The 12357-nt window shown below is 37.9% G+C and overlaps 1 protein-coding gene across 1 annotated transcript in view; it reads right to left on the bottom strand.

The window, feature by feature from the left end:
- The window catches only part of ARID1B (AT-rich interaction domain 1B), a 416979-nt gene that overhangs the window by 134144 nt on the left and 270478 nt on the right, over positions 1-12357 (bottom strand). Inside the window, exon 9 of the mRNA XM_061130238.1 lies at positions 1714-1791. Coding sequence (XP_060986221.1) covers positions 1714-1791 — 78 coding nt within the window. The remainder of the gene's footprint in view (positions 1-1713; positions 1792-12357) is intronic.

Here is a 12357-nt window from a genome sequence, read left to right as displayed (position 1 = left end):
GATATCCTTTAGGACTGACTTATTTGATCTCCTTGCAGTCCAAGGGACTCTCAAGCGTCTTCCCCAACACCACAGTTCAAAAGCATCAATTCTTTGGCACTCAGCTTTCTTTATGAGAACCCCGTGAACAGTATGAAAAGACATCTGAGTTACAAAGGAGGAAAATGAGCTCACGCCACACAGGCAGCACAGATGTGAGTATGCGGGCTTATGGGTTGGTGCTTTACAAATATCAACACCAGGTATGAAACCGTAAGTATGAATGACCCATGTGCTTTGAAAGCAAACTGACAAACTAACAAGATCTGTAAATATGTAAGATTTAGAGTTTGTCTACTGGTATGAGGTTTTATTACTGAAAGTATATCATAAATCTTTACAGCAGAAAAGCAATTGACACCATCTTTTGCATCTCTCATGGTAAAAAACACTATTGTATATCTTAGAAGTACAATGCTTAGCACATAGAAATTTTGAAAATAAAAGTTAAAAACAAAGAAGCATGAACCCTCAAGAGACCTCTATTTCTTCAGTATACAGCAATGAAATACTTCAATAAGACATATAGGAACTGCAAATAAATTAGCAACTTGAAAAACAAAAAAGAAAAAACCACAGCTCACAAACTGTACCAGGTCTACATGGAATAAATGGAAGTTTTGTTGTAGAATTAATACTAAAACTTCATTTTTTGACATTTTCCCCAGTCACACGAGGCATACAAACATAGATATTTATTCTACATCCTTCACTGAATTTGTAAAACCTTTCGTTTTGAAATGACTTTAGACTTAGCTGAAAGTGGCAAAGACAGTACCGAGTGTTCCTTCACTCAGTTTCCCTTAAGGTTGACATTTTACATAGTAACCGGGGCATATTTATTAAAACTATGAACTTGAAATTGGTGTAATACAATTAATGAAACTACAGACTTCATTCAAATTTGCAGCCTTTATAGTAAAGTCTTCCTCCTGTTCCAGGACACATATTGCATTTATTCACCTTGTCTCCTTAGTCTCCTCTGATCGGTGACAATTTCTCAAATCCTTCCCTGTTTCCCACAACCACAACACATTTGAAGAGCACTCCTGAGGTATTTTGTAGAATGTTCTTCAATTTGTGTCTAGGGTTTTCTCATGGTCAGGGTGGGGTTATGGATTTGGGGGAAGAATACCACAGAAGTGATTAGGTGATACTCCTGTCAACACTAAATGGTAGTTGTTCAGTTGCTAAGTTGTGTTGACTATTTGTGAACCCATGGACTGCAGCACGCCAGGTTTCCCTGTCCTTCATTATCTCCGGAGTCGGCAATGCCATCCAACCATCTCATCCTCTGTCGTCCCCTTCTCCTCCTGCCTTCAATCTTTCCCAGCATCAGAGTCTTTCCAGTGAGTCAGTTCTTCGTAACAGGTGGCCAAAGTACTGGAGCTTCAACTTCAGCATCAGTCCTTCCAATGAATATTCAGGACTGATATCCTTTCGGATTGATTTATTTGATCTCCTTGCAGTCCAAGGGACTCTCAAGAGTCTTCTCCAACACCACAATTCAAAAGCATCAATTCTTCTTCCAATTGAGATTTCATGATCATAAAACATTGGAGAGAGAAAAATACACCTCTATGCTCTTCCAGACACAGCTGGAGGAATATAACTTAGAATAACCACTTTGGACAAAAATTTATAAGCATTTTGCAAAGCTGAAGATGCATTTACCTTATGATCCAGGATGTCCACTCCTAGGTTTATACACTGGCGCACACACATATGGAGACATATGTAAGCATAGAAACACTGTTTCAGTATTGTAATTGTAAAAAAAAAAAAAGAGAGAGAGAGACAATATAATTTTCTCAATATAAAATATAGATCTCTTATATAAATATATATTTATATAAAATATAAAATCGAGACCTATTCAGAAAATGGGATACTATATAGCAATGAAATTGAATGACCTAGAACTAAAAATGTTACTATAAATCTCACAAACAATACGGATAGAAAACTAACCAAAAATCTGAACGGAGCGGTATGTCTCTAACACAGAAGAGAAGGTACAAAAGAAAGCAGTGGACTGTAAACCTGGTAGTGGAAATTCAGGCTAGAGCAGCAGCAGGAAGCAAAGATCAGAAGAGGTAATGACAGAGGGAGAAGCACTGTCCGTGGATTAGAGGGGAGAAACTGCTGTAAGGAACCTTTGTACACAGTTCACTCGATTAAGCCCTACTTCCCTCGGAGAGTCTTCCATTACCACTTGGTAAGCCCTCCCCGGACACTTACACCACCGGAATGAGCTGCACCGCTCCTTCCTCTACAATCCTACATCATGCGTATCTACTACAGAGCTTCTCAGGCTGAGTTTTAATGACCTGTTAGCATTCGCTTCAATTGCAAACTCTGAAGTAGGAGCACTTACTTCCAGCCTTCGGCTTTGACCACTCTGACCACGCGCAGTATACTTACCCTTTCTGCGTTTCATACTCCCCTTATCTATAAAACGGGGGAAATGCTGTATCTGCCAGCAAGAGTTGTTGTGAGAACTCAATGAGAAGTTATACGTAAAAGAATCAGTGCTGCAGCATCTCCTAAGTGTGAGCTGTTATCACTAGCAACCATAAAGGAGAGGCAACGGGTTAGAGAGCCTAAGCCACTGAATCACTGGGGACACAGGGCAAGACCGCAGTGTCACCAGAAGGACATGGCTGCAGAGAGAAGAGGAGGCAGGGAAATGCACCCTCCCCTGGCTTCCTGATCCCCGCTGGCACTGACCTACCTAGCCGTATCCAACATTCATAAGCTCTTCAATGAGTAAGATAAACACTGTCTGCACTGTGTTTATGAACACAGGTTTTCAACAATAATTCTATCAATGAAGTTATAACAAATATTATAGTACTGGAAAGTGGTTAAGGAAAACACCCATAATGACTCACTATTTAAGGTGAAGTTTTTACATTTCCATAGAAATCATTTTTAAGACTTCTGAAGGTTTTAGAAAAAAGTAGAGAATTAAAAAAAAATTTTTTAACATAGTCGGCCTGACTAGATTACAGTTGGAAATGTTGCGTAAAGGCTATTGTACTTTGACCACCTGACGTGAAGAGCCGACTCACTGGGAAAGACCCTGATGCTGGGAAAGACTGAGGGTGGGAGGAGAAGGGGGCGACAGAGGATGAGATGGTTGGATGGCATCATCAACTCAATGGACATGAGTTTGACCAAACTCCGGGTGATAGAGAAGGACAGGGAAGCCTGGCGTGCTGCAGTCCATGCAGTTGCAGAGACAGACACGACTGAGCGGCTGAACAACAATGAAATTCAACACATGCAACACTCCCCTCAAAGTCAAACTTAAAAACATGAATGTTTCCTCATTTTCAGTTATGATTTACAGACTCAATGAGATGAAAGGTTGTTTCCAACTTTGTACAGGGGCAGCTGGTCACTCAATACCTCAAGTGCTAGCACTAAGGGGCATTTTACATAGCAAATCTTCCTAAGAACATATAACCATTTTATAATGTATTACTTCAAAACTACTTCTCCAAAGGAGGCAGTTATAAACCTACTCAGAGTTTCAGACAGAAACTTCTAACATTAATAATAATAATAATGATGGTGATAGTGATGATGATGATCAATTGATAAAAGCCTGAATTAGGTCTTGAATTCTAGCACATTTCACATTTACTCACACTACCTCCCAACAGAGCCATCTGTATGCCAGGTAATGATATTACTGTACCTCACACTTACAGGTAATTACCCTGTTGCTTGGAGCATGTTCTCAGGTCACCAAGAAGAATAAAGAGTTTTCTCTGATGACCACTTTAGTCCACCTTAAGTGGTCTCAAAGATGGTGTAAACAAATTAAGAGATAGGATTCTGAAAGGCAGAATGGTAAAATTCACATTTCCTTTGCCTTCTAAACGCTTTGAACAAGGGAGACACCTTAACTGCCTGACTCGCAAGACCATCACATTGCTGAATTGATATAAAATTGGACTTAAAACTCTTCACCAACCTAAAGATCCCTGGAAAGTGCCATGACGCCTCCTTCTGAATCTCTGCATCTTATTCCCCCTTTCTAATAACTGGCTTTTAAAACGCATTTTTTTAGATGTTAGTTTTGTTTTGAATATTTTTATTGTATTAGGATTAGGAAGTTATGGGGAAACTGGGCTCTGGGACCACACCCTGGCTGGACCCCAATCCCAGCTCCTCTCTAACTCAGAGGACTTGGGCAAAACAACTGAGTGCCGTCAGCCACAACCTCTCATCTGTATGCAGTACAGGCACAACGGAAGTAATGACCTCACAGTGTCTCACGGAGAGTTCAGTGAGGTAAATGGTGTACATAAAGCACTGAGCATGGAGCCTGGTGCCAGGTAAGTGCTCGTTAAATATTCACTGTAATGCAGGTATATAGGTATAGTGTAGCAGTTAAAAGCATACATTCTGGAGTAAGAGCATTTTGAAATGAAGGCTTGGCTCCACCAACTTCCCCTAATCTTGGGCAAGTTACTTAACTTCACTGAGCCTCAGGCTCACCATCTAAAATAGGGGAGAAATATTAATAATACCATGGTGAGGGTTAAATATAATTATGGAAACTAAGCATACAGTAAATATTCAATTAATAGCTACTATGTATACAAGTGCATAATACACATGTTACCATACACACTTTTCAAATACACTTTTTAAAAAACCCTATTTATAATGTAAAAATACATTTTCAATATAGAATAAAGAATTTACAAATGAGTTCTAGAAAAATATCTCACTTATAAGCTTGGTGAGTATAACCAAATCTCATAAATAGTGAAAATATTAGTATTTTCAAAATAGATGTTAAAACTTAACACAAAAGGATATGGTAATGAGACAGCAAGACAAAGCTGGGCAATAAACTACGCTCCTGTGCACAGTCCTCACATTTTATCAGGGTAAGACATTTTAACAGAAATTTTCTCGTGGTCTTCATTAGCAAGTCTGCTTGTACATAGTCAGATGGCCAAAAAAACTTAAAAATCAGCTTTTATGCAAATAGAACAAAGCAAAAATATAAATACTGATTTTAACAGTATGGCCTTATGATACAGCAGTCCCAGACTGATACCGCAACCCCTAAAACTGAACACGCAACACACACAAGACATGGGTGCTTTTAGTTAAATGGGTCTTGCAGAGCTGGTTCCCCAAGAAGCTGGTACCTTGAACCCAAGGAATCTCAGAGGAAACAGAAGTCACATGCCTATCAGTATTTCAGAGAGAATCTAATATGACTATAAATCTGTCATTGTTGGCAACACTGAAGAAACAGGACCGGTTAATAGGAAACAACTGAATACCACCCTGCTTCAGGTTTCTCTGCTGCCTATGGTCTAAATAACTCCATACAGAACACTGCCGTCAAGGGTCTTGTTGTAAGAGTTACGTGTTCAAAATTATTGATTTCCTTTTACTTCCAAAGAAAACTACAATTTTAAACACAATTCTCTTTGTGAATTGATGCTTTTAAATCTCCCATTTCATTTGGAAATTGTAAAAGCAAGCAAGCAAGCTAAACAGGATCTTAAAGTACTGAAATGGAGTTTAAATAATAACTTGAGTGTCATAAAATTATAACCAGAGGTAAATTTGTTCTGCTGAGCTCACTTTAACTTGAGAATGAGTAACCACATGTGGCTGTTGAGGACTGACACTATGGTCCACCAGTTTGCAGAATGTGATATGACTTTCTATGATCTGTCCTTGTGCTAAATATACCTGTCTCTTGCCTTTCTGTATTCCATTCTCTTCTGAATTATCCTCAACACTGCTAAGTAGATAAGACACCATGTTAAGGAAAAAATGGATTTTGGCTCTAAGAATAAAAGCAGTATATTTTTTAAAGCATGCATATAAAGATTGGTGAAAACTACTTATGAATTAAATAAAAGAGGAGTGAAGGAAAAATGTAAAACTACAATAAGCATAGCAATCTGTTATGAGCTGAATGAGTGCCAGTTTGTGGGCCCCGGGGCTCGGTAGGATTTCTCTGTACAGTGCCAAACTCCAACAATATTGTTATGGTTAGAAAGGAATTTCTCACAAGAGCTAACAAAGGCAGAAGGTCATAAATAAACCCAGCAGGATTGCCTTGTCAGTTCTCATTATTAGCGCTGCAGGCACTTGCTTTTCTATGGGCTTCTTACAGGTTCATTTAAGTGTAAAAGTTCCTCCTCGAAAATTCAGATATTCATAAATAAAATGGTTCTTAATCTATCAAAGAAAAATACTTGAAAAGTAAGTAAGAAAACAAGTGAGCAAGTAAATAAATATAAAAAGGACAGAAGCATGGCTAGAGGCAGAGCTCAGCCGGGCGTTTCTGAGAACTCGAGCACCTCCACTCCTGGCCTTTGCAGTCAAGCAGTGACCAACAGGACGCTCTGCTTTCTCACCACGATAATAGTCTGCAGAATTCTATCTGGGCAGGAAATGAAGCTGAGCTCCTAAACTGATGCTGACATGTGTTATAAACTGAGGAAAGCACAGCTGTGTGATCATTATTGCAATTATGAAGTGACATCTACTGTTAACTTTATTTTACTGAGGACTTTTAACTAGTAACAAAAAAGGGGGTACAAATCTACTAATGATAGAGATGTTAATTTTTAGCAAGTAAAAAATAGGAATGTATTATTGGGTCTTTAAAGCTAAACATTACCTTTTGCATAAAACAAATCTACATCTTAAGAGCTCTAATCAATGCTTCTCAATAAAACAGAAGATTTAGCTTTGTAATATTTAAAAAATGAGATGAACATTTCAATTCTCCCTAATTCTATGTCCTTGTATTCTAAGAAGAGCTGAGAACATCAAACCTCCAATTATCTCAATACACATATTAATTCAAACTAGAAAAAATCTGATAAACTTGATTTCATTTACTACTGACTCAAAACAAAAACAGACTTTTTACTTCAGTAACAGCAGTAAAAATACACTACATGGTGTCATTTAAAGGAAAAATAAGATAACTATCTTAAAATAATATAAACAAATGAGAAATAAATCAGAAAACAAAAATCCTCAATGGTGCTGCTATTTAAGTTAACCAAATTATAACATTTTGCCATATTTACTTCTAGTCTTTATTCTTAAGAATGGCAAAACAGTGTACAACATGTATGCAAAATTAAATAACGCACCAACTGACCTACATGTCACCCTCTATCAAGAAAATAAACTTTGTTTCCTTGATGATTTCCCCTTTTATAATTTGTGAATTTTTAATGCAGTCTTAAATTAAAAAAATTCTCAGCATCCTACATCATCCCCTTTAAGAGAATAATTCAAGTCTCCAAGAGCAGAAAGTTGTTCTCAGAGGCTAGGATGCTGGAACACCATTTTGTGCAGTCAGTTAGTTACAGAAACTGGGCTATTAGGCTCTGGTGTGTTACAAAGAAAGGTATGTTTGCAGAATTACTTTTCACTGGCTTGCAGCCTCTCATTACCTACCACTCATGATTATTAGTGTCAAGCTGATGTTGAATTCTTCACAGAGAAAATTCTCCGTGTTTGCTTTAGATACCGGCAATTGGTCTATGTTCTCAGCATTCACGGAGGACTGCCCTTGACTAGCATAACATTACTGGTTCAAGGAACATGAATAAATGCTGAAAGGAGGGGAGTTTAAATGTCCAAGATGGTAAGAAACTGAGACAGGCCTTACTTTACACTGGTGGGGAAAACTGGGCTTTTCTAGAGAATATTTCTGAAGGAGCTAAGTGACTGCATTCACTGTAGCCTATATAAGACATTTGTGGAGTTAAATTTGCAGTGGGCTGCAAACATCAGATTACATTTTTTGATTAGTAACTTTATAACCAAGTAGCCCATGGTTGACAATATTAGGCCATAAAGAGTTCTCAGGAACTCACAACTGAATATTCTGATAACAGTAATAACAAGGTTCCCAAATCTGACACCCTTAGGGCATGAGTAGTATATAAAAAATAAACGGATCTATGTCTTGACTTCAACAGCTAACACATGCTAGTATTAACCAAACTAGACTTCATCAATTCTTAAGAGTTTTTGAGGCTTGTTATTAAATATTTCAGGTACAAATGTGTTAGGAGATAAGTAATAAAATGTGGAGATAGCAAAGTTTGACTCCTTTGGAAGAGAAACACTTAAGATGGACTGTCATGAACTGCACAGAATTTTCAGAAGTAAATGAAGCTTCAGTAAACATTTAGTCCTATCCTGCATTTTTATTATACAGTGTAAAACCAAGGTCCAGAGAGACTAAATTAAATTATGCACAGGTTCTATAGACACAGACTACATTAGAATGCAGTTTTCGAGGTATATTCATTAAAACACAACTGCTGACATTGATATCTGAGGCTTCCCAGGTGGCTCAGGGTAAAGAATCTGCCTGCCAATGCAGGTAGACACAAAAGACACAGGTTCGATCCCTGGGGGGAGAAGATTCCCTGGAGAAAGAAATGGCGACCCACTCCAGTATTCTTGTCTGGAAAATCCCATGGACAGAGGAGTCTGGTGGGCTCCAGTCCATGAGTTGCAAAGAGTCAGATAGGACAGAGCATGTACGCATGACAATACCAATAACCTCACTTAAGATTTCAAAGGACAGAGTGTGTGTGTGTGTGCACGTGAGTGTGTTACTCTTCAAGAGAGCACACATGTGTCTACTTGAGCACATTTTCTAATACTTATTATTTCACATTATGTATCTAGGTACATGACTCTATCTCAAAATCTCCTGTTTCACTGAGCAATAAAGATATGACTTTGTTAAGTGATAAAAAGAACAATATGCAAGACCATGTAGCAGGGATGTCCCAGGATGCACAACAATAGGACAGTTTAATAGGTTCTTTGGTGATTTAAAACAAATCTTTTATCTTCTAATTTCTATCTTTTGCTGAGCCTCACAGAATGTTTTCTCCAGTTCTCCAGTTTTTTGTTCACTCCATCTCCTTGTGGGTTAATCACAATAGCTGACACACCCAAGTCCATAAACCAAGAGACCATAAAGTGGCACCTCAGAGGGCAACTACCTCCCGCGGCCACAGACAGAAATATACATGTCCTCTTACCTTGTGACCTAATCTGGGCAGGATGTCTGCCTCCAACAAGGCAAAGGAATGCATGACTAAATTCAGAGGGAATCCAAACAGTAATAAAACAAATGTTTGGGGGTTCCCTGGTGGTTCAGTGGTAAAGAATCTGCCTGCCAATGCAGGAGACTCGGGTTCAATCACTGGATCAGGAAGATCCCCTGGAAGGAAATGGCAACCCACTCCATTTTGCCTGGGAAATCTAATGGACAGAGGTGCCTGGCGAGCTACAGTCCACGGGGTCACAAAGAGTTGGAAATGACTGAGTGAATAAACAACAACATTTTATCACATAAACTGATAAAGCATCTGATTTTTTTCATTCTGGCCACTGATTATCCATAGGATTCATGAGCGTGAAATAGAAGAGGAGCAAATTGTGAAGACAGACTGTTTTGTGAAATCATAATCCATGAAGTATACCGTCTGTGATCTAGCACAGTTCTCAACCTGCAATGGATCCCCAGTGCAATCTGATACGGTAAACAGTTTATTTTATAGAGTTCTGAGTTCTGAAGTATCTATAATTGTTTTAGGTCTTAAACATATGGGATACAGTACAAACTGAATTTAAATTCCTGAGAACAGTGAAATTAACTGAATTTATGGAAAAGCTGGCCACATATTACATCTAGTAGATGTACAATTACATCTAGTAGAATAGAAGGACAGGAAGAAAAGGGGGAAGGAGAGAGCAAAAGACAATGAGAGAAAGTAACAAAGGACAGGAAAATAGAAAACACAGTGTAATATGAACAGCAAGTGTTTAAGCAGTTTCTGGATGGACAAAATGAGTAGACCCATGACTATATGTGCAAAATAAAGCAAGCAAAGGAGAAACTTTGGGCAGACCTGGTAAATAATAAATACTATTTAAGATTTTAACCTTACGTTGGTAAGCTGAACATCAGGGAAAACCTGACAGATACATTTGGACAGGAAGCATCTTTATGAGAAGAAGGAAAAAAAATACCCCTCTGCATAGACGCGGCCCCTAGTCCATGCTGCCTCTGTGGAAGAAAACTGAGCCTCTCTCTCAGGACTTGGGAGGTGGGGTGGGGAGACTCTGTCTTAGCACAGTGCATCAGCCTGATTCAACCTAATTATTTTAAAAGTACTTTTATCATTTAAAAAAGTATTTTCTACTTTTAAAAGTAGTTGCTAGAAAGAACCATCAGTTAAAAGCTTGGGCTTTGTGGGCTGACCCTGGTTCACTTCTTCTTTTATGCAAATAGGAAGTTGTTCTGGTCATTAGAATTAAGACTTTCTTCATTTCGATATTTAATATTACGTATTTTAAAATTAATATATATTACTTAACGTCAGGAGACAATTTAAAACTCTTAGATTATATATAGTCCTCAGAAAATGTATATATACAAGAAAATACAACATATATATATAAGAAAATACATACGGAGGAACAGTTAAAACTGAAAAGAACAACTATAATTTCCCTTTTTTCTGATATTCTTAGAGGGTAACTGGTGAACTACTGCTTTTTAATGCAAAGGAAAAAATACTCTTTTACGTGACACCCATCACTTCTAAAATTTCTTTTAATAGTTACATGAAAAAGTAAAAACTAATGTTGATATAAACTCCTTGAATAAGGTATGTGTTCCCTTTGAACAAAGCTTTTAACATTTTTAAAACTGTTTTCTGTAGTGAAACTAAATAAAGAATGGATTACCCTTGGTGCCCACAGACTGAAATATCACTGATGTTCATTCAGGACAATGGTAATCCTGGGTGGGGACTGAGAAGTAAACAGAATGATGATGCAAAAGGAACAAAGAATATTTCCAGGGCTCTGGTGGGGTTTTTCGTACTGATTGATTGCATATTGATTATGTGTGTGTTCACTTTAAGAAACACACTGAGCTGAAAACTTAACATTTTTGCACTTTTTTGTACTTCTGCTATACTTCCACAATATTTACATTAAAAAATCTGACTTCGAGATAACAACTACAGTCATTTGTCGAAACACTGGGGATAAAAGTAACAACACCCACCACCACCACAACAAATCACCCATCTCTGGACTCCTGCCCATCCTCTCTCATCCTGATAGGTTAGCACCGACATGTGCCAAGCTCTTTTTTTCAGCATTCTCCCTGAATATATGACCTGCTTTCAGAAAAGCAAGAGTCCAATTTAAATGGAAGTTCCTATGGGTAGGTAATGGCTTGACCCCTGACCCCACCACCACAATTGTTCCACTTCTCTAATGATTTCCTGCAGGGTTCATTTACCAGTTCTGGGTCAAAGACCAACATGCCCATGAAGTCAAAGACTGACACAAGCAGTGCTTGATGTATATCTGGAAATAACTACAACATAAAGGCACATTTCATCAGTTAAAGATGGTTTTTGAATTTAAATAAAAGGAAGTATAAACCAAAAATCAACCCTATTTGCACTAGCCACTTCACAGGTATATAAGTAGTGAATGATACATCCCAATTAAGGTACAGAATCAGTAATACCCAAAGTCAAAGTAGTTCTAGCTTAAAAGAACTTTTTTCCCCTTTATTACCTTTAGTATCATTATATCTGAGAGCATTTTCCATTTGTCTCATATTTTCCTTTAAATTTTCATTAATCTGAATTTCTTTTAACTTGCTACACCGCATGACTTTAACTAGCATGGTTACAATGGATCACACAGCAACTTAGAGATACAAATTTCCCCAAATGGGATAAGAGCTGCTTCATAATCTTTTTGCTTAAATACAACTTTATACATTTCAGATATGAAAATAGAACTACTTGCAAATAATAATTTCTTTGCTAGTTTAAACAAACTACTTCAGTAGAGAATGTGTTAAAGTTGGTGCAAAAGCTATTGTTGGGCTTGATGACAGAGTAATTATTCAGAACTGAATTCAGTTCTTAATAAAAACAACCAAAAGACAGGTAATTCCTTCTAATGTTTATTTGTACAGAAAAGAAAAGAAAGGGAGAAGATGCCAAAAAGGAGCGGTGGGTGGGAAAGAGGAGAGAGACCTCAAGGTGAAAGAGAAAGAGGAGAGGGAAAAAGAGAAAGACAAGGTTGTAGTGACAGATTGGGGACTACACGGAAAAGGCAGAGACCTGATGGGAAACATCCCGTGTGTTTCACTCGGGTGATTCAGGTGAGGATGCGGGGGCAGTGGGGCACGACACTCCTCAGGCTAACAGTAGCTAAGGAAGCATTTGGAAGACTTTTCTATGA

The sequence above is a fragment of the Dama dama genome, chromosome 26 (genome assembly GCF_033118175.1).
Source record: "Dama dama isolate Ldn47 chromosome 26, ASM3311817v1, whole genome shotgun sequence".
NCBI classification, from domain to species: Eukaryota; Metazoa; Chordata; class Mammalia; order Artiodactyla; family Cervidae; genus Dama; species Dama dama.
This window is presented reverse-complemented; position numbering and strand designations above follow the sequence as displayed.